The following is a 27999-nucleotide window of genomic DNA, read 5'->3' on the forward strand; positions in this document are numbered from 1 at the left end:
TATTTAAAAGCGGGTAAATTTGTAAACTTTTCCGAGCTGAAATGAATCCCAGGGGGCCTTCCCGGGGAGGCGCCCCCTCGCGATTCGTGCGTGGGCGTGGTCGCGGAGGCGGAGCCTACCGTCCGTATTTCTACTTTCGGCGCAATGGACGTGTGATCCCAGCCGGAGGCAATCGACAACCCAACCAGGGGGAACCTGGAGCATCAGACGCTCCGTCTGTTCCGCCTGCAACTCGGCAACCCAGGGGCTGGAGCCGCGCAGCCGGCAAGCGAGGACGCAATGCTCACTTGGACTGCAGCTTTCTGCGGCCGGAAAACTACGCCGCACCAGAAGACGGACTCCAAGTGCAGAGCATCGCGGTGGATAATCCACGGGCTTATTCCGGCTGGCGACTGTACTTCTTGCGCGAGAAATATGAGGAGGGCAACGAACTGGCCACAAGGATAATGGCCGTAGAAGCATACTACCAACGTAATCCTCAAACCTTTGATTTCGTGATGATACGGGATCGGGGATTCTTTCCCCTCTGCGCAACAGGCATCAAATCAGATGCCCAGCTGAAAGAGGTGTGGCCCAGTTTGTCCGCAGACATCAGGGAGCACCCGCTTCGTACGCTGGGCACCCTGTCGTTGGCCATGCACACTGTGGTCGTCAACCACCAGCTGGACTGTAATGATTCCACCACAGCTATGGTGTCCACTCCCGAACAGTACGTCCCCCCTACCTCACGGGTACGCAAGATCTACGCACGACCGGAGGATTTTGTGCCCGTGGAATCAATAGAAGGAATAAGCCATTCCCGAGTGGACACTTTGTTTTCCATCCGGGGCTTTGTGAGCAATGTGGGCGAGCCTAGCTACAGCCTAACGTGGCAAGCCTTTCGCTGCAGTCGCTGCCAGATGGAGATTGCCATGCGCCAACGGGGAACCTTCCAGCCACGTCCTTATCAATGCAAGCGATCGGAGTGCGTTGCTCGTGACGAATTCGTGCCTCTTCGCAGCTCCCCATACACCAGGCTTTCAATCCGACAGATTATCCGCGTGGAGGAGTCCAGTTTGGACTTGGTCCACGACTTTGAGACCAGCTTGCCTGCAGAAATGGACGTGGAGCTGCGACATGATCTAGTAGATGCTGTGCGTGTCGGACAGGAGGTCGTGATAACTGGCATCCTTAAGCTGCAGGAATTGGGCGACGACACTACCACTGCAGACACCTCCAACCAGATGCAGCCCTATCTCAAGGCAGTCAGCATTAGGGATGCGGGCAGCATCAAGCGGGAGTTAAGCGAACGTGACTTGGAAGCGATTGCCATGATCAATGCGGAACCCAACAGCTTTAAGCTACTGGTGCAATCCATTGCCCCGGAGGTGTACGGACATGAGCTACCCAAAGGCGCCTGTTTGCTATCCCTTCTCGGCGGGAAAGGAGCGGAGTCTGAAGCCATCAACGTGCTCCTTGTGGGTGATCCCGGCATTGGAAAGACCAAGATTCTGCAAAGTTGTGCTCAGATCGCTGAACGTGGTGCCCACGTGAGTGGAAAACGTGGGGCTCAATCCGCACAACAACTGGGTGTTACGTTTGCTGGGCGGAACAAGCGTGTGCTACAAGCGGGTTCCTTGATGATGGCCAGTGAAGGCGGTCACTGCACCCTCGACGATGTGGATAAACTTGCGTCCAAGCAGGCCGTACTGTTGCAGTGCCTACAATCTGAGGAAGTAAATCTTCCACTTGCAGGAGCCTTTGCCTCATTCCCGGCGCAACCTTCGGTGATAGCCTGCGCAAATCCACAAAGAGGACAGTACGATGAGGGGCGCGACCTTTTACAAAATATTAATATTACTCCCTCTTTGCTTCGGGAGTTCCATTTGGTCTACATATTATTGGACAAGCCCTCGGAGAGAGATATGTCGCTGACTGCCCATGTGAGGGCTCTCCACGCGGGCGCTAAGAAGCGAGCGAGAATTGCAGCCCGCTATGCTCTTAAGCCCAAAACGAGTGACTCCATGTGCGAGGTCAGCTTTAATGTGTCGGCAGCGGGAAGAGATGATGACACAATCAAAACGGAGGACGATAATGACAGCATTATGCAGCAGGATTACGACCTAGACAAACGTCTGGAGGTACTTCCGGAGGAGGGGGAATTGGACCTGATCCCGCCCATACTGATTAAGAAGTTCTTGTCCTATGCTCGCCAGGAATTAAATCCGGTCCTAAACGAGGACGCCAGCAATGCTGTTCTGCGATACTTCCTGGAGCTCAAAGAAAGCTGCAAACTCGATGAAGGCGTTTTCAGCCAGATTGGCGCAGGGTAAGTGCAATATTTTTGTGACGGGTTTAATTAAGTTATGTTTTTTATTCTAGTTATAAGTAATATATAAGTTAGGACAATGGGCTACCTCATAAGCTTGAGGAAGGAGGAGACGGGAAGCTCCAGAAAGATGGCCAGCAAGAAGGAGCAGAGATACGACACGGTCACCGTAAAAAAGATGAAAGCAAACTGTAGAAAAGATGAGAACAATTTGAGTTACATAAATTGCAATTTCTATTGAATGCCAGAAAGGAGCTCACCATCATGCCCGTGCCAAAATAAATGGGCTCCCGCACTGTGGCCAACACGATTCTCGCCACAAGGAGGTGAACGATGAAGGCTCCATAAGTGAGTCGTCCCAAAATGCGGAAAATGGGCAAGCAGCAGAACTTACGGAAAATCCCTGTGAAAGCAAAGTAAGATTTGCCAAGGATATACCAAACATATCTCGCAGTTGATACTTACATCCCACTTTGCTGGCCATGCCCACGATGAAGATTCCCAGCCCGAAGCCCCAAATGTTCCGCTGCAGGCCGGCATATAAGGCTCCCCAAATTGCCGACGGCGGCACGTAGTAGTGCTGGAAGATGGGATGAGCACTAAACAGCCATAGAATGCCCACTGGAATAAGTGTGAACCAAAGAAGCTGGAAGCTCTTCAACTCCCGTAATTTGTATTGCTTCAATGCCAACTGATCGTAAACCAAAGCCGCCAGGACTCCACAGAAATAGCTACCGAAGTTCATTAAGGACGACGTGTAGAACTCGGTGAACTGACGATCGCCGATAAAGGAATCCTTCTGGGTTCTGTTTGGTAGATGGGTAGAAGATACTAATCAAGTAGTAAAGTTTTTGATTCCGATCACTTACTGTGGCGTGGGTACAAAAATGGGATAGTAGTTCCTGGCATAGGTGAGCACCATTGGCACGACCACAAAAAGACCCAAAATGGCCGCATAGAGCTGTTTGCTCCATCTGACGAACCGGTGACCCAGCATCAGCAGCACCAAGCTGAGCACAAAGGAATGAGTATCCGCTGCCAAGTACCAACCTTGGAGCAGGCACTGCATCCCGAATGGAATTTAGAGTGGATTAGATGATAAATTAGATGAATCACTCACTACATACCCGCTCATCCGTGCGTACAAAGTTGTTGATGTAGAGCAGATTGGTCCACCAGTTGCGTCGACAAGCCAACTGCTCCCGCTCAAAAATGTGCCGCCATAGAGGACCTCCAGCGTTCTCGAAGTAAACGCCACTCATGAGCAATACAAAGGCATATGGAACAGTCAGCCGGATGTATCGGAAGATGTTGAACTTGACAAATAGCACAGCATACTGGCCGAAGCTCCAGGTGTCCTTTTTAGATTCTAGCGAACGGGAAACGGCCAGCCAGTTAATGGTCAGCAACAAACCACTGATCACAAAAAAGGTCACAGTGATCAATGATCCCGAAACGAGTAAAGTGCCCGCTGCCGTGTGAAGCAGTCGCTCCGGATCCTGCGGATTGCTGATGGCGCTCTCGTAAATCACCCAGTTGGTGTGCGCAAATATCACCATGAACATGGCGAAGAACTTGAAGCAGTCGAGGAATCTCAACTCGCGACCGATCTTGCCACTTGGCTCCTGATTAAGTCGGTACCAATTGCGGGCCACCGAAAAGGTGAGCAGCACCTGTTGGGCAGTGCTCTTGGGCGGTGTCTTGTAGTGATCTCGCTCCTTGAGCATTTTGTCATGACGGCCTCGCTTTAGATGTAGATCCACTAAGCTACCCAGACATGCCAAGATCAGTAGAGTGCCCAAGATTCCATAAAAGGTCAGGTTCCACGCATCTAAAGCCGAGAAGGAATATTTATTTAACCAGTCGTTAGTATTACCTCATCGCCATTAAATGCATAACACTTTTTGGATGCTAATGCAAATAAACATTATTTACACAATGATATAATCTGTGACTCACCATCTTCACCCTGTTGTCCCGCCTCATCGCAGTACTCCACCACGCTCTTGGCCAGCACCCCGAATCCACGACGCTGCAGCCGCCAGTTCAGACAGGCATTCGTCAAGCGCTGGTGCCGTTGGCGGTTATTGGCTTCCATCGAGAACAAGTCCAGATATACGTTCACCTGCCGAATATTGCATCGACCATGGAGAGATCATTAAAATACCCAAATGTCAACGTCAGGCCCTTGGCCTTGAATGAAATGAGTTAGATTTGATTTGATTGAATTGGATCGAATTTCGCTGTCTGAACGCTCATTTCCATTTTTGGCCAACGCCTAAGCCAATATAAGCGCTTTGTTTAATCAGCCATCGTAAATGCATTTTGATGGCGACTGCATCAATGGCATCGCCACACCATTCCACATTCCCCAATCCATCTCCCATCTGCTGGCAGCACCCATTGCCCCGCTATCCGCTATCCGATGTTTAATCAGCGGATTTTCCGGCTGTAATTTATGCAATATTTATAGGTAATGAAGATACAGATCACGCATTTAGCCAGAGGCGTCTGCAAGGGGGATCTTTGAAATGGGATGTTTTCTGTTCATTTCGAGAGTTGAAATTGGCCACTTTCAAAAAACAATAAACCTGTTTATAAACATACTCGAATATTTAAGAAGTTAAAACATGATAGCTCTTCATTGCAAGCTGATATAAACCTTTGTATATGCAAATCACAAAGATGCGAACTAAAACATCTGAAGATATGAATTAAACCCCCATTTACTGCGCCACTGTTCACCTAATCTGCAGCTCACGGGGAGCGCGAGTTGAATAAACTTTGGCGCTATTATCCCGGCTTCTGTGTCCGATGATTGTTGATTGACCATTACGGCCGACGCCTCGGCCAGCGGATGGGTTTTGAAATATGTGTATTTGTATCTGTATTTGCCCAGCAGCGAGTTCGAAGATTGAATTAAATCGATCGTTAGCCGCAGCTGAATCGCTACCAATGAGGTGACACCTCCGTGTGGCCTTACCTTCGCATTTTCCGATAGCAGGCCGGCTTGCAGGGCCTCCAGTTCGCTTCTATTCAATCCGGCCAGAGAAGCCTCACATTCGCGCAGGCAGAGACCGAAATAGAGCTGTCGATGATCGAAGTGATGGCGATCGTACTGCGAAATCTCTGCAATTGCCCGCCATGCGGCCACCGACTCATCGGGCTGGACTTCCGCGCGGACGAAGCAGTAAGTGGACGCCTGGCCATTCAATTCCTGGAGGCAACGATCGTAGTCATCCAAGTCGTACAGCGGAGGCATCTCATAGAACTGCGTCACTGCAAAGTGGAAGGGAAGGGAGCAGATCAAGAAACCATATGGTGAATCAGTCGGATAAATCGGCTCATTAAGCGGGAAACAAGTTTCTGAACTGGGCAGGTCCTTTTTTCGCTAGAACCGCGGTCCGGGTTCATTGGCTGGCCAGTCAAGTGAAAGGAAACTAGTTTCCTTTGCCCGAGCTTGAACTTGTTTTGCATTTGCTGGAAGATTCTTCTCCATTCCGATTGATGGAATCAAGCAAACAAGCACATGTCAATATTGTAATCGTTCCGCCTTTTGTTTTTTTTTTTTTTTTGCTGGTCAAGTCAAGTGCGAGTGCCTCAACCTCTTGGCAAATTCCAGACACTCTGGCTGAGTTAATTGTTTGTCAAAATACTGCTCCGTCATCGAATTTGTACACCGAATTCGGGAGGGGAACTTTTGGCGCAGAACACGCAAATAGGCGGGTGCATATTGGGATAATGCCAGCTTTGACAAAGTGTTCTATAGTTGTATCGATTGACAAGCATAACATGCAATCTGAACAAATGGAACTGCATAATGGTTCTCAATTTGTCGGCTTAGAACTTCCCCGTTGTCAAAGGAAGCACGAAAAACGCTTATTCAACTTGCATTAATCATGGGTTTTACGTGATTTGTGGTTTTAACTACTTTAACTACAACTACGTTGTAATATTTATTTAATATATATTTACAAGCTCTATAATTCGCCTATAACTCTAGTTACTCAAAGAAGAGAACTCATTTATTAGATTACGAAATTGTTGATTTGAGAAGAGTATTAGAAACTCTGCTTAGCACAAGTCTTCCTACACCATTTACATATTGCTAGTCTGATTATTTAACAACTATCAGAACTTTTAATAGGCTCATAAACAAAATTAACACGGAACATAAATCTTTCCCATTGATTGTAATACACACTTACTGTTCAATTGAAAGCACTGCGCAGCCGTAAAAGTGGCTGCTAAAATCACGATGTGAAGCATCATCGTCGTCATGGGATGCATCGAATGGCCGATCATAATGCACCCTCTAATTGATTGTCTTCGACTCTTGGCACTTTCGTCACTCGAACTCCAATCAAATGCAACGCCAGCGCACCAATAACAATAAGAAGCGGAATTTCATCAACCGACGCGGCTCGAGGTAAATGAAGCAAAAAAACAAAGCAGATGACCACCAGACCCAGGGGCTTCTGCTGTCCGGCCAATGTCGATGTTAGGAAATGCACTTTTGGCCCAAAACCCAATCGAAACCCGACCGAATGGAATTGATCCGCCAGCTAATGAACCGTTTGCGCCAACGTGCGAGCCGAGAATGAAATGCGGTCCGAACAGATGCGTGCGTCTAGGGCCTCTGGATGAGATGGGGCTTCGCTGCCCAGGCCTCTGCCACTGTCGATGCAGTTGCTGTAATGATGATGGGTTTCAAAACTCCCCCGAGAAATGCGTTGGTTTCCGAAAAATAAAATATAAAGGCAAAGGCAAAATGCGTTGGAACATGTTCGATGCTGGGCTCTCCAGTCGCCCACATCCAACTGATTTATGATTACGTTTCGGGTTTCCGATCGAGTTAGTGTTCATTGGGCATCAGTGTTGTCCACTTATACCTCTTTTTGTTTTGGTGGAAAAATATCGAAAATGAGCTGGAATTTTAAGTGAAAAATCAAATATTTTTAGCAAATTTATTTAAAGTACGCCGGAATAAAGCTGGATTGGCAACAGTGTTGGGCGTGATGTCACAATTAGCTGACTTAGAAATACCCTTATAAACAGTCATCTGCCAAAACAAGTTTTCGGCAAATATGGAGATACATATACTTCTGAAAAGAACTGTTTACCTACGGCGTAGATTATGAGGAAAACAAGATGCGAAATTAATTGGGGGTCAAGAAGAGGAGGCCCACGTACGGCCTCGGGACCCTAATTATGAGAACTGTGCTGAAGATGGAAACGGAATGGAATACACGTTTGGAGAACTTTTGGCAAAATGGCAGAAATCAAAAGACTTAGGCAACAAACTTGCTTTATCAATGTGACCCATATATGTACATGTTTACTTACTATAAAAATACGAATCTAAATAATACTCAATAAGGTGTTCACAGTCAGCTTGTGTTTCATTTATGAAATACCTAAAGAACATTTTATACATCTGTACGATATATTTAAAAACTTTGAATTATGTGGTAAAACTTATATTGGCTTATTCTTCTTGTAAGGCAACTTCTTGGGATAATTCACCTGTCCCAGGCACGTGCTCGCCTGGATTTATCCCAGGTGGTCAGTCCGCAGCACGTACGCGATGTGATCGCCCTGCTGACCGAGAGCATCACCCAGACCAGCCTCAATGAGGGCTCCAGCAGGCCCGGAGCTCGTGGCGCTGGGGGAGGAGCCGGAAAGAGCGCTCAACTGCGCAATTTTTTGGAGCTTACGAAGAGACGTTCGGCGGCATTGGGACGACGCATCTTCGAATTCGATGAGCTAAAGGAAATCGGAACCCGGGCTGGCATTTTGACCGGCTTTAGTCAGCTGGTGGAAATGGCAAACCTGGGTGGCTATTTGCTCATGAAGGGCGCAAACATGTACGAAGTGGTTCCGGACTAGGCAAATGACAAACGAGAGTGCCAATATTTGGCTAACGTCTGTGGTTTTTGTTTCTGGTTAACTATAAGTTAAGTGGGTTCCAAAATGAGACAAGCCGTCTAGTAATTAATAATAAATGCTATGAAAAACATTTTTCTGTTTAACACTCACACCATTACGTTGTAGTTCTGGTTATATTGATTACATTTTTATAAAGTTGAAATAATAAGCATACTTTTGGGACCATATCAATTTCACTTTTTCATATTCTTGCCTAATATTTTTGACTGAAAAATATGTGAAGATACTTTGCCGTAAGATAGTAAGAAAATCCTCTCTGAGGATTCAATTACAAACGCACATTCCACAATTGGTTTCATATAATACTTTATTTTCTTGTATCCATAAAATTAGATATAGAGTAATAAGTTTTTATAAATAAATACACAAAACAGTTTTTTCCGTTAGAAGTAATCCATCCCATCGTTCGCCTTTTTATCCCTACGTTCTGGATATTCTAGAGTTTATGTCTTGCTTGCTTTGAATGCTTTGTTTCTGAAGTCAGTAGTAACTATTTGAATGACTCTCGTATACGACAATACCAGAGCTGAGAGAGGGCTTAGCTTAGATCTAAGTGGTTTATCGGATATTAGAGCTATTTTTACCGTGCCTGGAAATCCTATTCGACTATTTACAATATTGCTAGTGAATGTAATGTAATATTTGGCTTATACTTTTGCTACCCCGCTATGTTGCTCGTTTAAAACTTATATCCTACATACACTTGTGTTTTGGTTAATTCTGGATAAGGGCTAGGAGTGAATAGATTAATTGAGATTAATATTACATGCCAATTTTGCAATCGTTTTAGGCTAATCAGTCTAAACAAATCGATGCGAACGCTAATCGCGCAAACGAAAACGAAAATTTATTTAATTTGCTCTCTAAATATTTCATTCCAAAATCGAGCTAGTTCTTAATCTAAGCTGTTTCATTTCCATGGTGCGATTTAGTTCAAGATTATTGCACATATATAATAGGGTATGAAGCTGGGAGGCTTAAGCGGAATGCATTGCTCAGGGCAGTCGAGTTGGGTATTTTGGCCTATTGCAATAAGTTTGGGTGGGTCGATTTGTATAAATAAAGAGTTAAAAGAATTTCAGACTAATATGTAGGTTGTAAAATTATACCTTTTTTTTGTTTAGAAAAGTCAACAGGTAACTAGTCGTAGCCTCGTTTCTTCTTACGCTTTGACCTTTTAAACAGACGAACAGGATTCGAATTAGTCATTAACTTTCGTTCTACATGAATCAACAAAAAAAACCTAACCACCCTATTGTATGTTTATAACTATGTCGTGTGCTTTGTACTTTCAAAACTGTTGGAGACAGACAGTAGACGTGACGAGAACTAAATAAAGCTGAAAACTTTGCACTTGGCGTTTACCACTAACTATTAGAACTAAACCACAAATAAATATGATAACCATTTCCGCTAAATATACTGCAGCCACCTTACACCTCCGAGCGGAAAGTAAGGTTGAAGGTGCGCAGCTCCATTGGTTCCAGACTGATCTCGGCCAGAGAGCGTATGTGGAAGCTCTCCCTGGACGACTTCTGCTCCGTCCCCGTCAAGCTGGTGGCTTCGATCGTATGCAGGCTGAGCCGACCCAGCTGCACATTACCCAAACCCTTGCTGGACAGGGGACATATGGCCTCCATAGACAATTCCCTGCCAGTGCTCACACTGCAATCGAATCCTTGACGATGTAAAACTAGCAGCGCCGAGGCGGACGGAAACAGTTGCAGCTCCGGATCGGATAGGGTACGCAGGGTGGTCAGGTGTACGTCACAGGGCAGCGGTCCCTTAGGCAAAAGCCTGACCAAAGGCAGCAAGGCAGAGGCCAGTTCTGGCTGCTCCAGGTTGCTTACAAAGTACAGATTCGGCGGGTAACGTAAAGCATTTGCCAGCTGCTGCGCCTGCTGACTGAGTACCTTGTAGCTCGGTGGCTGTGTCACATGCTGGCCACCCGGGAGGTCCTCCACGAGCAGCCAGAACTTGTGCCGCGTCAGACGGCTGTCCACGACGCCTTCGCCCATTCCCCGATAATCGTCGTACAGGGTGCGCCGATCCAGCATAACCTCCAGCTGTCCTGGCTCATAGCTGGCCGCTCCTTGCGCATGAGTAGTCAGCAGGGTGAGGCGAAGGCGACTGTCCTGAATAAAAGCTCCCGAGGTGATCGGGAAGTAGTTGCCCTCGATGCCAATAGCCGGCACTTTGATACGTCTACACAAAAAGCACAAAATTATAAACTGATTATGGTCCTGAGTTTCTCGACTTACTCATGATACTGGAAACCGTTCTGATCGCTGTAGAACACGGGAAGCTCCGGCATGGTAGCCGCATCGGCAGGCTCTTTAAGCGGATCCCGCTGCATCGGAGCTTGAGCTATATTATCTATGTTGGTGACAAATCGCATAAACAGCTCCGTCTCCCGATTCTTGGGCGGAGGCTCGAAATCTATATCATTTTCAACATATATCGCTGCATCCAGGTGAGTTCTCGTGTTGAAGATGCGCACCGTGTGCGCCAAAAAGGGTCCATAAATGACAGTCACATCACTGGCTATGGGACCCGAGGTGATAATGATGCGCATGTCCGTATAGCCCTCTAGCACTTCCTTCTCGGCCTCACTTTGTTCGGGATCGGTCTTGAAGAGATATGCACCAGAGTGAAATTGGGCGCTGCGGTAAGCGGCAAACTTGATGTTGCACTGTAGCGGCTTGAGCAACTCCTTCTTCTGGTTCTTACGCGTGATGGTCTTCAGAAAACCGCTCTTCTCGTCGAACAGCAATCGCATGTGAGGATTCTCCAACTGTATATCGCCTGTATAACAAACGTTATTTGAAATGGTTCATCTAATTTATTTTATTAAAAACTCACCCGCTGGCTTGCCACGCGCCTGAAAAACTGACGTCGGTGAGGATTCCGTTTCTTCGGGCGGACTCACTGATGCTGGTTGCGATTCCGTGCAATCGTCACAGTATATAGTTGCTATGTTTCGCTTGAAGTTAACCTCGTCCACCTGTACCCGATAAGTGCTCAGCGATAAAGGTTCCAACTCGGCCACGAACATCACCTCGAATTGGCGCGTCGAGGTGCGAATGCGACCCACAGTGCCCGATACGGATGTGCCCAGACCCTGTTCGTAGGTATCGGTGATGTTCCACACTGGATTGATCTGGATGTGATTCAATTCTACACCCTTGTCGTTAAGTATCTTTACATTGGGATGTTGGACACGTAGCGTGACGACTTCCAACCGCTTCTGAGCCAGCGAATTGTATAGTACAAAGCTGCCTACCGAACCGGTGGAACCTCCGGCTCCGCCTTCTCCCGCCGAAACAGTGGGCGTGGACTCGTCCCCGTTGGCCATCTGAATGGGCATCTTGCGCGGCAGCTTGTTAAAATTATCCCGTTCAAATTCACTGAGCAGGAAACCGTGATGTCGAGGCTGTCCCTTTTGTAGAAGGAGCTCAAGGCAGGATTCCTGCATCTTGACCATGTTCTGCGTGCTCTCGAACAGGCGCATTGCATAGTCTCTCATTACCGCTGCCTTGGATGTGCCAGTGATGGCATCGTGGTGCTGGAACAGCCCCAGATTTCGCCTTGCATTAATGATAAGCTCGTAGTTCTTTTCGTATATCTTAATCGCGTTCTCGCGCTTTGCTTGTCTAGCAGTGTTGTAGGCCAGGGTGAAGACAATTTCAGCAGATCGCAGCTGATGCTCCAGCTCTGAACTCAGAAGCTTGTAGAACGGACGCGTGGTGAAGTATCCAGACCAGTACGCCGGCCTCCCCTCCGAAAAGATATCGGAATAAACAAAAAAGTCACCCTTAAAGGTGGGAAATCCTGGGGTATGATCCTTCATGCGCTCCTTGATGGCCTCGAAGTAATCACTGGGAGTGCCAAATCGGATATCAGCATTGTAAAGCCTTCTATTGGCCATGATATGATCAATTAGCTTCTTGTAGTTCTGATACTGCTGATCCACCTCGCGATCTTTGTTGTATCGGAAATCATCGCCAACTGGAATGAGAGCTACATTATGTGGAAACAACGAGGCAGTCCTGGCATATTGCTCCAGCAGCAACTGCGCTTTTGACTCCAGATTGTCGTCTGTAATGAACTGCGCCTTAACAGAGTACTCGGTGTACTCGCCTGGAATTTTGCGGAAGTCGAAGTTTAAACAGATGAAGGGATGTGGGCCACACGATCCCTTAATCGAGTATATATCGAAGGGCATGTTGTGAGTGAGCAGGCTACCAGCTGCACTATCCTTGTCTTTTCTACTTCTCCAATAGGGTTTCCAGATGAAGTCACCCGATTGCTGGCGAGCAAACCACTGCTTCCAGGCGTAATGAATCCTCTGGATGATGGTTCCCTCGAAATTCGCTCCGGACAGCAGATAAGGCACCGTGCTGCCATGCCCAAATGGATCTATGGACCAGCCCACTTTCGGTGTGACATTCAGATTGTTTTTTAGCCACTGATGGCCCTCGATGAGCTGATCTAACATCGGATAGATGTGGACATTCGCCTCATCCGTCATCACCCATCCACCGGTGGTGATTTCAATGCGACCAGCGTCGATCAAACGCTTTAGTGCCCGTTGCTTGGTGGGATGCGCCTGATCCCACCACAGCTGAAGGAAGCTAATCTCCGACCAAATGAACGTCATGTCCGTGTATTCCTGCATCTTGGTCACAAGTAGGTTAAGGATCTGCCGGGAATCCGATTGGAAGTAGTTGGTAAAGGTCTTTAGCCAGCCAGGATCGTTATGGGAGTGCGGCACCACTATGATCTTCAGTGGCGGGCGCTGCTTGTCCTTTTTCTGCGCATCAAATCGCTCCTCGAAGCCACGATCCCAGTACTCCTTCGATCGCATCCATTCCGGCTGTAAGATATTCTTATTATTAATGTGTTGCTCAAGATGACAGTAGAGCTTATTCGTACCTGAAAGTCAAATTTGCTGTGCTCCTCGCTAGCCGTTATGTTTGTGTTGCTCTGGATCAGTTCGTAGCACTTGTCGCCCCAATCGCTGTTGGTGTACTGCTCCTCTGATTGCTCCTCCGGCGATACCGATGTTTGCGCCGACTTTGTTTCCGAGGATCTCTTTTGATTTGAGGCGATCACAAGGTGCTGCTTCTGTTGGTGGATGATCGAGGACGAACCTCCGCCAACGCTAAAACCAGTTAGGCCATTAAGTGGTGATCCCCGCAACGCCGCCGATGGGGCACCCGTCTCGGAAATGGGCGTCGGATTGGGCTGGCCAATGGAGATGTAGTAGAGGCAGAGCAGGATCGTTACGAACGCCGATAGCAGACCGATGCAGCGCGCCGATCCGCGGCGAAAGAGCTTGAACGACATCCTCGTCAGTGGACTGCGCTTGCTTGTCGCCGGCTGGGATTCCCCGGAAAGATCTCGCTGCTGGGCTTCTTCTTTACTTTGACTGTTTTCTACATCTGAAACGACATAAAGAAAGGTATTACAGATAGCCCATGGGAAGAAAATAGTATTACATGCCATGATTGTTTAAAAAGACTCCTTTTGTTTACCTGCACTGCATTTAATCCTAAATAACTAGCATTTAAGCCGTTTATACAAGCACAAACGTTAAAAATAGGTAGCTAACCACACATTTATACCAAGCTGAATCCTGCTTCTGATTTTATTTTGCCCTCACTAATCCTGGAGTGTTTGAATATTTCATACGGAAGAGGGCAGGAAGTTTAGTCGAGAATTTAATCAAACCATAAAAAGTGCGAGGGAAGGGGAAAAGTGCCTGGGGCCTGGTTTAAGGAATGCATAAATGCTTGTCAGGAATATGTGAAATTCTAAGCAAGGTGCTTGTATGCCTCTTAAATTAAAAACAAATAAATTTGCTATAGAACGGAATAGATAAAGAAATGACAATCCTCTGGCCACGTTCTACTGGCAAATGTCAAAAACATACGAATTTTTAATTGGAGATAAAAATATGTAGAGATCCATAATCTTCTATGATTGGTGATTAAGTTCAAAGTTCAGCACAGAAACGTAAGCATTTCCGGATTGCCCAAGCACGCAAGTCAAACTAACGAAACGAACTATGCAAACTGCAAACTCAATCAAAAACTCTTCACATGTTCGCAGAACTTTTCGCAATGATGAAATTATTGCATAGTTTGCCACAAACTTTTACCACCATAATGGAGCTATGAACTCCACACAATCCATGGCCAACCCATTGCGGCCAAATAAATTAATGGCCCACAAATGAGAGACAAAAAAGGCATGTTAAACAAGTTAACAATTTCCACAGCTGCACATGATTTATTCACTTTTATTTGCCATTCGCCATAATTTAGGTTTTTATTTCAGTTCGACACGCAGAGAAAAGCATTATCTCCTGTCCACGGAACATTGAATTCAATTTAATTAAAATTTAAAAGCATTTAAGGTCCGACGAGCACCAGCATCGTTGCATCCATTCAAATGTTCCGCTGGTCCGAAAAAGGGGTCCTATGCTAATCAGCGGACATTAACTGATGTTGCCACAAGCCACCACCTGTCACCCAACGGAACCAACACATCCCCCCACGCACACAACCCTGCTCCAACCGCTCTTATGGTAATTTAAGCGGTTCCCCTGTCCCAAGAGCCCCATTCATTTCCCCCATTCATTTTTGCTCCACAGAGAAATGTGTGGCAAGTGTGCTGCTGGAAAAAAAAAAGAAAAATAATAAAAGAACAGAGAAACCAATGCTTAAGCCCTCTAGAAAATGCTCAGGATGGGAGAAATTGTTAGAGATTCCGGTTTGGAGCGTTTTGATATCTCTGCTGATACTCTGAAACTTCTCAGCAGCAACAATTCCCAACAAAGTTTGCCTCAATTATTTCAATTAGTCGAATATTTTCACTTCCTTCCGACCAAGGAGCTAAATAACTTCCTGCCCAAAGGAAACCAAACCGAAGATGGCAAGCGTCAACTGCTCCGGGCAGCTCGTCCTTGACCCCCATCAAAACGTTTTCCCAGCACATTTATCCTGCATAAGTGCACAGAAAAAAATAGGAGGCCATCTAAAGTCTGTTTGTAAACAGCACTTTGTTATACCCAGCAAAAAATGGCAAGTTAAAAGTTAAAAAAGCGTATAAAACGCGGAAAATGTTGGCACAGTTCAACTGTTTAGTTGTTTATATTATAATATAATTTAGTTAACATAAATAATATGATTTTCTCTTCAGTGTATCTATTTTGGGAAGTACTACGAATTTGCTTCTAGCTGCTGTCATCACGAATTATGAGAAGAGTTTTCTGGCAAATTTGATTCCATTGCAAATTGCACTTTGTCAACCATTTTGTCAGCTCCGAATGGATGACAACCATCATCTGGGAGCCGGCACGTCTAGCTCCTTCGGTTTCCTTTGACGTGTTATCCTTTTTTCCTCTGTGGCTGCTTTCCGTCACTTTTCTCCTTCTGCCCAATATAATTTCGAATTGGAAAATGACTTCGTTTTGCTTCCTTTTGCCTTGGTTCCTTTCCTCTTCTTTTGCTGATTGTGGGCGTTCGAGTTTGTGTGATATGCTAGCCATCCCCATTCAACAGAGGACCCAACTCAAAAAGTCAGCTTTGCTGATATCCTAGTTCCTTTTCGTCCTTGCCCTTTGCTCTGCTGTTTTCTTTTTTCCCCCGATGGAGCTTAATTTCGTTTGGAGTTGCAACTTGAGGCGCCCATGTGAATGCTTTCAATGCAAATGGATATATTTGCCACCCTGTTGAGTGGCAAACATCAAGGGTATGTGCGTGGGTAGTTCGGTTTAATGGCTCACATGAATTATTTTTATTCATTTTATTTATGGTTGTGTTTATATTTAACTTATATTAGAGTTGTGGCTGAAGTAAATAAAAACTAAACGATCAAGGGGTATCTAATAGTCGTATCCCCTGATGCACATTGTGTCAATGATATATTGGTTGGTTCGCTTGCCTTTCTTTGTGCTCCTGCCAACCAAATTTGTAGTTTGTGTATGGAAAACTTTTCTGAAAGCCCTACGAATCAATTGTAAACTTTGCTGTTAGCTATTTTCCTCTTTTTATAGGTGCAGGTCGAACTTTTGTATCGCTGTTATTCAATTTCATAATACTTTTCCAATCGAATTTTAGTTTACAAACTTTTGCTACAATTGAAAAGGGAAACAAATTAGTCGCTTTCTGCTATTATTTATGTTGGAACATAATCACGATCACGACATCGACGACCTTTTAAATTGCAAAAAAAAATAGTCATTTCCTTTTAATTAAAAGTTTCTGGCAAAAAGTTAATTGAAAGTCACTGCAATCACCTAAGAAGACCGAAAAAGAAGGCCAAGAAAGAGGCCAGAAGGCAGAGCTGTGAAAGTAAATTCAGTTCAAAAATGGTAAACGTTGGAGGGCCAAAAAACAACAAGAGCAAAAACAATAGTTTGCATAAATGGCTCGGAAATTGCAGGTGCAGCTGAAGGCAAAAGGAAAAGCGGGCCTCAACAAACTGAAACGGTTAAAAAACTGTTTTCTTAGCGGCAAACGCAAAAAGTTCCCCAAAAAATAGCAAAGAAAAAACGTGAAGTGGAAAACGATTCGAAGTTTTTATACCCTTCCATAAGCATATAGAAATTAATAGTAACCAAGTTATATGGTCGCTTTATATAAAAACAACTCAGTAGTTAATAGTTGCATAAATAGGCTTTTAGCAAACCTTTATCTTTATCTCAACTTAAGTTCTGCATTTATAAAGCCTAAAAGAACACTCAAACGTAGTTGAAAACTTAACCAAAGTATGCTCAGGCAAATTTCAACTCTGACTTTGGACTTTAGTAGTGGCAGCTGGGGTTCCCTTTACTCCTATTTCGACGATGGCAGAGGAATGGGCAATGAGAGCCATGCCATAGGGTCACAAGGAGTTTAGCAAGGTCCCCAGAACTTTACAAAGAGTTCATGCTTTTTTAATTAAAGAAACTAACGTTGCACCAAAGCGACCGAAGCGACCGAAGGGGCGCAGATGGGCGTGGAGGGGTGAACAACCAGTTATGGCAATTTTCCGGAGCAGATGAGCATGAGTAATGCGCCGGTTAAGCCGCCAGTAGAGCGTGTGGGCTTGGCATGTACCCACCATACATATAATCAAATGAGACTCAAAAGAAACAAGCCAAAAAATAAAAAAAATAACTTGAGACCAGCCGGGCCAAGTTGGGCCAAACGATATCAGGTCATTAGCATAGTCAGCGAAGCAAAAACCAAAATCAGGCCTACAAATGATGAGTAGCTTCGGGTGGGGGCGACATATGGAGGGTAATTGCCAGAGGAAGTTGTCAAGATCTGGCCTAAGATTACTGCAATCAAGATTGTTCCACTTTTCATTTCGCATTTTATAATTGCATTTTAACCATCAAAAGATGTATAGCAGTAAATTATGGGTCCACTTTGAAAATTAAGGAGATTTTTCGTACTTTACTTAGATTATAAGTTAGTTGAACAGTAGTTTATGGAAAGCAATTACCTTTTATTATGGGTAATTATAAATAAGTAAGGTGCTACAACTATCAATTACTTCTATACTTATAAATAATGTTGGGCTTAGAGACTTTTTCCTAATTTTCAACATAATTTAATTTTATACATTTTTTTTTAATTTGTACTTGCCCACGATGTCTAAAAATATTACTCTTCTATTGGAAACCTCATTAAAACCTACCCGTTGTGTTCTTCTCAAGATTTATGCTTTTCTATTTTATGTTCCACACAACACATAAAACAAAGTCGCTCCCCACATATCGCACCTTTCGTGACTCACCCACAATTGAGTAAATGGAACCAAAATAAAAAACATTAGAAAAAACCTCTCCCGCTGCTGAAGGGCCCCCTGTTAATGGCAAGCCAACGAAGCGAAAGAGGAAATTTGGGGGGTTGGGGATACGGAGGAGCATGGATGTACATACATACATATGTAGCCATGGACTGGATGCCGTTAGACAAGCAGAACTTTGGAGCTAGCCCGTCGAATTCACAGTTACTCACTTATGCAGCGATGCCATACGTGACATATGGACAAAGGTACATAAAAAAAAACAAAAACATTACAGTCTGTGCCCATAAACTTGGCCAAAAGCACGACCAGTCCGGACCATGGAGGGATTGCCTGGCATGGTGGGAGGAGCAACCAGCGGGAGTAGCGCCAATGTTGATTAAATGTCAATAGGAAAAAACAATATACGAGCGGAGCTCTATATGCGATACTAACCAACATCCATATCGATGGGTTTCCACGATGCCCACAGGAATTGGAACCCATCAATGGTGTGGAGAAAGTCGCTCCTCGATCGCTACGGTTTATGGTTGATTTCCTCTAGCGGTTTCGGTTATTAAGCAATCAAAACTCATTTGGTAATATCTGCAATTGATTGGGACCAAAGTGGCCCACAAAGAGAGAGATAAACAGAAAGCTCTTCCGTTCCGGCCACTTGAACACTAATCAAATAGACCACGGTACATTTTGCCAATTAGGTGAGTCCAATTGATTTGCCACTAATTAATGAAATCGCTATGCAAGCCGTGTGGATTGCGCCAATCGGATAAGTGCCATAAAATATAATTTAACCCTAAATACGAATTACGATGCGTTTAAACTTGAAATGCACATTCATTGGTACTTTCTTTCTTAGTTTTCTTAAAGCGACCATTTGAACAATTTATGATTTCATTTGTTAGTGGTTCCCCTATTAGTTTATTGATATGGCTCGGGGACTAAGATCCTAACGCCAAAAGCTATAAAATGCTTTAGATGCTGACTAAGCACAAGTCGCCTCATAAAATGTGCGTCTTTTTTTTCCACCCGGAACGTGAGACTTTTTACATTGTGCGGATGGTTTTGAGTTGGTCTGGGTCTGGTTTTTGCATTGTTTGGCGAAAAGTACGCAGAGGAAAATGAAATGAAAATTAAGTCTTGTTTTTGTTTTCCATATTTTTCACGCGAGACCAAGACAAAAGGAAAATGGTTAGCAGTGCGAACAATAACAACGTTTATGGCTTTGATTATGAAATTTTCCGTTTCAATTTCATGAAGCTAAACGGTGGGAAAAGACTCACTCCCCTAGATTGTGATGTATATAAGGCAGGTTTACAGTTACACCGATCGCTGCCATATAAGTAGAAATGACTTGGGACCTCATGTGGTGGGAACTTGGAGTAAATTGGATGCCCCCGCTCAAGCGATTTGACACCATTCGCTCGCCAAAGATTCCAGATACTGGACTGATGTGAAGTGGGTCTATTGTCTCCTTTCTGTTTACCCAACGAAATAAAAGTTCTGACTCACTGTTGGTTTAAAGTGTTAACTAATTGCGAGCTTGAAGGTAATGAGGTCTCAAAGCGGATTTCCTTTAAACTACGAAGAATTTCTTAGGAAGTTTAAGGCCACAGACCGTTTTAAACCACAAGTTTTGGTATAAAACTGCATGTTCTTTATAAGTCTTTGCTCTCTTAATTGTTATATATTTCAACATCATTGATGATGATAAGAATTTAGGCTTATGTAGGCAAAAAATGTGCTCATTATGACATAAATAAATAATTTACATTAAACGATGCCTATGGCTACTACAAAATTCGCCATCGGAAATGCATTTCTATTTTTCTAATAAACAATTTTCGCTTCGATGTACAACATTTAAGCTTGTATTACTTTTAATTAGCTCACATAAATAACAACATAAATTATGGTTCTGTTTATATCTGGCCTTTTATTTCATAATTGTCAGTGTCAATTAAATGGTGTTTGAATAAATGTCTGCTAGCAATTTGTAAATTGTAAAAACGCATTTATGAATTATTAATTGCTAAATGGTTGAGAATAAACTGCTAAAATCTATTGTTTTGTTTGGCAAGTTAAGCTTAGACACGAATGACATTTTCTGAAAATTCTGTGGCTTCATTTTCACTCACGTATCAATTGTTGCCTTCCGCCCATCGATTTCCAAACGAATTCCATGGCGACTGTTTAGAGAAAACGCAATTTCAATGTCCACCGATGATTGGTCAAAGATGACCATTTAAGCCCACAGCGGGTTATGCACTATTTAGCAAAACGCTAGAACGTTTATTACTAGAGCTGCTTTCGTGCCCGCCAACCAAGTGTAACTGTGGCCCAAACCGTATGACACATGGCCAACAGCTAGCCGTGGCTAACTGGGATAAAACTGCGATAATAATGGAACATTCATCCGGAACATCCAACAGCAACGTGTCCCATACGTTTTGGCAAATTCATGGCGCACTCCCCGCTTGTTTTTTTTTCTTCACGCATCATTAGCAGCCGCCTTGTACTAATATGTACTATATATTATATATATACGCGATGGTTCCAGCCAGATCTCCATGTCGGGCGGATGGAGGATCGAAATCGAATGATTACTTTGTGCGAGTCGGTTTATGCGGTAAAGCGATACGATTGCATGATGACATGACATCGCAATAACCAAAAACCTGCCACCGGAAAATTGACAGCACCGGCACGCCATCCATCCGCCAACCAAAGTGGATAAGGGGAAATTTGAGTATGAACTAATGGAAATAAATAATAACCGCATGGAGTCGTAGTCGAAGTTGGACTTCCATCCGCGACTCTTGCCTTTGTGGGGGGTCGCGTTTGATTCGGCTAATTTTAGTGGCACGAAAGCGGGAAAATACACTTATCGTGGAAATCGATACACCAGCTGTGACAAGCGGCCGGCAAATTGAAAGGGGAATGATCCCCAACAGCTTGTGGCAGAAACCTGAAACTTATGACATCAACTTCATCTGGAATGATGAAGATATTCATATGCACTACAAAGAAATGCTGATTAAGATGTGTGGCTTTAAATTAGTTTGAAATTTATTGCGAGCTTTGTTCAGTAAAAGAAACAAGTTGCAAAATGCTTAGTGGCTAGTCTTTTAACAATAAAAATGTACGCTTCCGATCAGTAATAGCTCTAAGAAGTTCCAATTAACACTTCCCTCTAATAAGAGATAAAAGCATAAACTATTTAATCTTAGCAGCATGAATCACCTAAGAAAAAGAAACCCATTTTACAGTCGCGTCCCAACATTTCTCATTGTTAGACCTTAAAATAAACTGCAATTTACATGTCTATTACATAAACTTACATTACCAACTTACACACGAAACGGGATGGCAAAAAGTCCTTTCGTCCTGGCGCGGAACAAGGACAAAACACATAAATCAGCGCCTGCACACAGACGGACACTCGCAAAACGCTGGGCTAAAAGTTTTTCCTTGTCTCACACAATGCAGCAAGAAAAAGGATGCGGAAAGTTGCCACGTTTTTCTCGCTTAATTTAAATGAATGCACGTCGGATTGAATCCTTTATTGGCTCCGAATGAAATACTCGTAATTGGAGACAAAGCTACAAAGCCATTGTTGACCTTTCACTCTGATTTGCTGTAACAATCGCCCATCCTCCCTCCAGTCTTCCCTCTCAATTTATTTGTATTTTTCCACTCGCGTTGTCCTTGCCGGCGAGTAAAGGATCAAATGGAACAGCTGTCTTTTCAGGAGCCCAGCGACGCACCCACTGCCAGCGACCGAAAGCAACTGAGCCGCGAAACGAGGAGCCTCAGGAATCGTGGCAGGCTCTCCTCTCCGCCGGAACTCGGCTTGTGTTCGGGTCACTTCGGCTCGTTAGCAGCCGGCAATTGCAGCAGCAGCAGCACCAGCCACACGCCCCCCGCCCCCGCGCACGAGTGGTGGTCCCTTCACCAGTGCTGTGCACTTGGACTTAAATGATAATATAATAACATAATAACATATAATATCATATATAGTATATAAAGCAGAATATACTCAATCTGTCTAAGGGAACATTGAACCACCGAAAATGTCTGCAGATATCATGATTGAAAAATATAATCAATCCATTGTTTTCTCTTTTTCCACATATAGTATGTCAAGAAACTGTTTACACACTGTGTAATAAGTTGAATATTTCACAGTGCGTAAACAGTTTCTTGACATACTGTATGTACATAAATACCATTGTAAAAAATGGTCAAAAATATAATGCTACAGCTATAAAGTTATTTCTCAAAACTATACATTTGCCGATTTGATAAGCAAATTATCTCTGAGGAACCATTTACTATTTTGGGAAACCAAAAAATGTGTTGATTAAGCAAAGTGCTCGTTGATAAGAAAGCAAACTCCAAGTAAACACTATAAACTTTATAAAAAAAGCTTCTTTTATCTGTATAGTTTTATTTTTTTTTTTGATTCCAATAAAGCAGAATGCTGAACAAATTTCTTAAGTATTACAAATGAAATATTTTTAGTTAAAGATTTAAAGTTTTATTTTAGCCATAAGGAGCATCACTAGCATGGCAGCTGCGATCTATTCGGCCAAGTTGTTGCTGGTTCTTTTCTGTTGGCCAGTTTTGGCTTTAGTATTTGCTTTGTCGGCGCCGTCAACATCAGCGTCATGTAGTCACAGCCCCCTCACCTGTAAGGATCCAACACCCCCCCCCCCCCCCCCCCCCACCACCAGGTCAGCCCCCTTGGAGCGCCTTGGAGTGCGAAGGTGTTCGCCAAATCGCCCTTTTTTCTCATCTCGACTTGGAGCAGCAGCTGGAATTACTTTTGTTTTACAACTGGTTGGGGTGGGAAGCATCAACTGGGATTCCCGATGGTTCCTCCTGTTTGTCAAAGGAAGGAATTGCTTTGGGTTGTTGCTTTTTACTCAAGTGTTGACAGCTGTACTTATTAATTATTTCTGTTGCTTCTTGCGATTATTTGAAGAAGAAATCCAGTGATGAGTAGTAAGAAAAATGTTTAAGTACAATTTCTAGGGTCGTTTAGATGTCTAAGATTCTGAGCTACTGCATGATTAAATCTATATTGTATTTAATAGATACTAATACCAATATTGTGTTTAGAATGTGAGATACTTTTCAGCTTTCTTTGCTTTTTAAGGTGTTCCTTTTAACCACTTTCACAGCTCCTTAAAAATTCATTTGTGTGCAGTTCATTTCCACTATCTTTTATGGCATTTCAGTTTGCACATAATATTTTCTTTATTTGTTGTAAAGTTCTTGAACGTCTTTGGCTATTGGCGAACCCATTTTGGTTCCTTTACAGCCACAACGTGGAAATCTTTACTTTGGCATTGGTCTACGAACTCATTTAAGGTGCCTTTCCCTGTCCAGAATCGAGATCAGGAAATTAAAGAGCACTTCGTTCGCTTAATCCTTACTTGTAACGCATAAGAACTATTAAATGATTTAAGAGGCAATACTTATACTAAGAATACTAAGCTCGAGTTATGATATCTCGACTGGTTTTTTGGTAATTTGCAAGTTTCCGCATGGTGAGCTAATGAATGTCAATAGTTTCAGTTACAAATCTTGGAGCATGGCTTTTGTTTACCCTCTGGAGAGCACTAACCCTCGACGGACTTTCAGCACTTTTTCTCAGCCGACTGCCAGCGAGCAATTAACTTTGAAAAATGCCTGGAAACAAGTGGCAGGAGCGGGAGCAGGATAAAGCCAGGAGGCCAGGTCCCTGATGGCTGATGAGTGATGGAGGATGGGTGGATGGATGAAGTGGGAAGAAGCGAGGAGAGTGCAGCTCGAGTGGCTGACTTGGCTGGCAGCTTCAAGTGGCGAATAAGCTCTCCTAAACGGGACAAGACAAAGGAGCCCGACCAGAACACTGGAGAATGCTCCTCCAAGTAATCCCAGTAACTTCCAGCCATTTTAGTTGGAAAAAAATGGGGGGTGTTGTGGGGCGGAAGGTCGTTGTTTATCGATTGCCAAGTAAAAGCAGCCATAAAAGGCAACACCAAGACCATGGAATGGCGAACAAAACAGAGACGGGAAAGAGAGCAATCGAGAATTGGCACAGGCCCTTGAAAAAGTTGTTGTCTTCATTGCTCAGTCCCCTGTTTGTTGTTTTGCTGTTTGTTGCTGAGTATAAGCCCACGCAAATGAGACGACGCCGACGAAGATGGGCCACAAAGGCGATGAAGATAATTATGATGACGGCCACGGAGCAAGTGCAAGTGAAGGCATTAGCAGGATGGGCACGACACATGGGGCGGGACCAGGGTTCTGGAATTAAGATCAAAGTCTGGCAGGCACTATAGATAATCTTTTATCTACCAAAAAGCTGCATGATGGCTGTATTTACGAAGTTCTAATTGACAGATAACTTATTTTATAGCGTTATCTGCACGAATCTTCTATGCTTTTATGGACTAATTCAAGTTCATGTATCCCAAAAAAGTATTAAGAACTATTTTCTAAGAATTTCCTTTCCAAAAGACCATCAATACTTATTTATTTTAAACATTAAGCATAGCAATAACATGGAATAGCCTCATATGATTGAAGTTAAAATCAAAGGACAAATTTTATGGGAATCTGTAATCCTTAAATACCAAGCATCTCTGCTGATAAATGATTCGTTTTAATTCATACAGATTAAACTGCCGACAGCCGTCTGCAAACTTTTAATTCGCTGTGTATATTGATAACTTTGTTGCAGCACCTCTGCATAAAAGTTTAATTCTGAATGGATCAGAACATCTGCTTGGTGAACCAACCGAACACCTTTATTGTGTCCCCCCATCCCCTGGTCATTCCCTTTTGCATTTACGGCCTGCCAAATGGCCATCTGGCATCCGTTGGCCGAGCGATTGAGGGCAGAGATTCCGACTCGGAGGATGAGTAGGCCCTCTTCTGGCTTCGAGCGGAAAGAAGTGGCCGGGTGAAAGGCGGAACGTTGTCAAGCATCGAAAATCCGGACCAGACTGCGGGGCCTCACTCATTGAACCACAAGATGAATACAAAGATGCCAAATCAACTCGAACGAGTTTCTGCGGCCTGCAGTGGTGGCCATGGTGGTGATGGTGGCTCCTTTCCCCCAACTTGTCCACTTGGTCTTGCAGTGTTCGGTTTTCGGGTCAATTGCATCCTGCCGGCTTGTTGGCAGCAGCAATCGAAGCCAAAGCGACATTTGAGTTTTGCACTCGTCCTAAACGTGCAACAACGACTTCGAGGCTCCTCCAATGGAAGCCCCATTCCGGCCAAGTGCGTGCAACGTTTGTCAAATTTCCAGTTGCCGGCGAGAGTGCAGTGTCGTTTTGCCGTTTCAAGACCCCAATCCTCCCGTTCGCTGCATAGTGCCCCAATGGCCCCCAACGACGGTTGACAAAACCAGACTTCAGTGGCAGCAACAATAACATTAACAACCGCAACATTTGTAATGGAAATTCCTGCATTGAAATCTCGTTTTATTTCGTTTAGCCACCGTTTCGGTTTGTTTTGGATCATACACTTCAAAAGTGTGGTATAACGAATATGTACATTCCTTCAGCGAAAGATTTACGATTTAATAATAAATTACTCATTCCGATGGTGTAGAAATGGAACGCATGTGCAGTTGTAGTTTCGAACCGGTTTCAAAATGCTAAACTAGTTTGTTATGCAATCTAGTTGATTCTATAAAAATCTAAAATGATTCTTATACATTTTTGCTGCACGTAATCTAGGTTCTCTGACTTTAAGTGCAAAATAATTAAATAGTTAGTTTTCTAAGTTAGATATTGGATTATCTATAAGTCACAACTTGGAAAATCTCTGCAAGAGTATTCAAAGTTTCAAAACACACCAGAACCCGGCTCTTCTTCCGGACTTTTTGTTGGTTTAATTTTTTGTGGTTGGTATTTGATTTCCTTTTTTTTTTTGTGCCAGCTGTTGAGTGCAAGTGCCACTGGCTTTGTTGCTACTATTGCTGTTTTTGCCGGGTTTTGTGCTGCTTTTGTTGGTGCAGTAACTGTTGCGGTTCCGTCATCGTCATCATCATCATCATCATCCCCGGTCGTCTAGAGCACCCTGGGTAAGTCAATGAACCTGCCTGCCAGGCCTCTAATATTCAGGCCCACACCAAATCCTTGCAGCTCCATGGGCAACCTGGCCACTTGACCGCCGACGACGAAATCGGGCTCACAATTTTGGGTCATTACATTTGATGATCGATCGATTGTTATGATTATGGGAGAATTTTTGCCCACTGCAGCTATCGCTTGCCAGTGAAATGGGATGCCCATGCAAATGAGCCGAGTGATTCGGTATAAAATACGAGCTAATGTCCAAAAGTTGCAAATTAGCAAAAACAATTTAATGCGAATAGAGAGAAAGAGTCAACTTGAGAACCTTGGTTCTGGAATTCCATTTTAATGTTGCTGCCAAAGTCAGATTCTAATCGAAAAGTTACTGTGGATAACTAAATTCGACGCGACACGCAAAGAAATAAAATCTCACCCAAAATGGATTTACTACCTGTCCGCAAAAAATAATGTTTTTTCCTAAGAATTAACTAAGACCATTAAAGTGGAGAGAAGAATAAATTGCAATCAGAGTAGAAATTCAAAAGCGGGAAATCGTTACTTTTGTGATTTTCTAATCTATTGTTATTGCTCTTAGAACAAATGCTAATAATATTATCATAGATTAAGCAACTCACTGTAGTATTTATTATTTTGCGGCCGCAACAAATGATAACTTAATCAAAGCCTGAAAACTACTATAAAGTGCTCACGTTTATTCAAAAAATTAACACGAGACTGACAAATTAAAGTAAAAGTAAACTGGGCTACGTAAATTGAATTGGCTTCTAATTACCACAAAGCTTTGTAGAAATAACAGGCGTGCGAAAATCCAATAGTGGAGACAAACAGCAAACAGGGGACCCCAAATATCCAGAAGATGGTATAAGAAGGAGGGCTCGAAAGTGGGGAGAGTAAGAGCAGGATGGCAAGCGGCCGTTGGGCGAGAAAAAGTGAAACGGACGCCGCGCAACAATGAAAAAATCAATTTAAATTGAATTATACAATGCCAGCCACTCGGCGAGCACAAATAAAAGCGAATTGCATGGCACAACAAAAGCAGAAATGAAACCAAAACGAGATGCCTAAACGGGTTTAAAGATATGGAGGTATGTTACAATATGGTATATGGTAAAAGATGAAACGATTCTCAATGAATGGGAATCGAGCTGGGCTAAATAAAGATGAGCTGCATAAATTAAAGACAAGACAAGACGCCTGTCCATTATTCCCCTCCCCTGGCGCTTGCTAGTTTGTAGCACTTTGTCTGCTCCGATTCCTGCGCTGGTTTTATTTATAACCCAATCGCATTGCGAATCGAGTGCAGAATCGGTCTAGACGGATAATATAATTGGGATTCCCGAGCCCAGAAAAACACCCAATTTCCTTTGTTCCGAGACTGAGAAATCCGGTTTTCTCCTTTTTTTTTGGTTTTTTGGACAGGGTAAACAGACGCTTTTTGGAGGGTGGTTTCTATATTGATTGCGGCCAGTGCCGCAACTCAGCGCTTTCGATTTCTCACCTTTTGGAACTCGGCTTTTGTTTATAACTTTACGGTTTCCATCAAACTCCTACGCACACATACATGCCAACGCCAAACAGTTACAATTTTGCGTTAATCCTTGACACACACACACACACGTACGTGCACTTTACACCCGCGCAAAAACAATTACAGTCGTCGGCCAACAACGAGACATATGATATGTGCTTTATTGGTTTAATTTATCTGCTGACTCTAAGCTTAATTATTGATTATCTTGAGGATTATAGCGTCCGAGCGGCAATGTTGTTAGGACTAAAAACAATCAAGAATCATCCACCCGCAACCGTACGATTTGAAAATTTTTCGACGACTGGCCGTTG

The 27999-nt window shown here is 43.8% G+C and overlaps 3 protein-coding genes across 5 annotated transcripts; 1 reads left to right on the forward strand and 2 right to left on the reverse strand.

Annotated features, from left to right (window-relative positions):
• On the forward strand, positions 1–8650 carry LOC6606205 (DNA replication licensing factor REC). The gene is made up of 2 exons (XM_002030977.2): positions 1–2308; positions 7813–8650. Exons 1-2 carry the CDS (start codon positions 42–44, stop codon positions 8195–8197), a joined length of 2652 nt encoding a protein of 883 aa, XP_002031013.1. The 5' UTR covers positions 1–41; the 3' UTR covers positions 8198–8650.
• On the reverse strand, positions 2334–6917 carry LOC6606206 (nose resistant to fluoxetine protein 6). Its single transcript, XM_002030978.2, has 8 exons — positions 6517–6917; positions 5292–5587; positions 4268–4433; positions 3436–4139; positions 3178–3371; positions 2774–3114; positions 2569–2711; positions 2334–2497 (listed from the first exon to the last, which is right to left on the reverse strand). The coding sequence occupies exons 1-8, from the start codon at positions 6611–6613 to the stop codon at positions 2393–2395; spliced, it is 2046 nt and encodes a 681-aa protein (XP_002031014.1). The 5' UTR covers positions 6614–6917; the 3' UTR covers positions 2334–2392.
• Positions 8547–27979, reverse strand: LOC6606207 (alpha-mannosidase 2). 3 transcript variants are annotated; one of them, XM_002030979.2, is made up of 5 exons: positions 27656–27979; positions 13193–13701; positions 11120–13133; positions 10519–11062; positions 8547–10462 (listed from the first exon to the last, which is right to left on the reverse strand). In XM_002030979.2, the coding sequence occupies exons 2-5, from the start codon at positions 13604–13606 to the stop codon at positions 9691–9693; spliced, it is 3744 nt and encodes a 1247-aa protein (XP_002031015.1). In that variant the 5' UTR covers positions 13607–13701; positions 27656–27979; the 3' UTR covers positions 8547–9690. The 3 variants fall into 3 exon arrangements, with proteins under 3 accessions (XP_002031015.1, XP_032579071.1, XP_032579069.1); XM_032723180.1 differs by lacking the exon at positions 27656–27979 and adding an exon at positions 21413–21844; XM_032723178.1 differs by lacking the exon at positions 27656–27979 and adding an exon at positions 20197–20845.
• Positions 27980–27999: the final 20 nt, after the last annotated feature.

The sequence above is a fragment of the Drosophila sechellia genome, chromosome 3R (genome assembly GCF_004382195.2).
Source record: "Drosophila sechellia strain sech25 chromosome 3R, ASM438219v1, whole genome shotgun sequence".
Classification (NCBI taxonomy): Eukaryota; Metazoa; Arthropoda; class Insecta; order Diptera; family Drosophilidae; genus Drosophila; species Drosophila sechellia.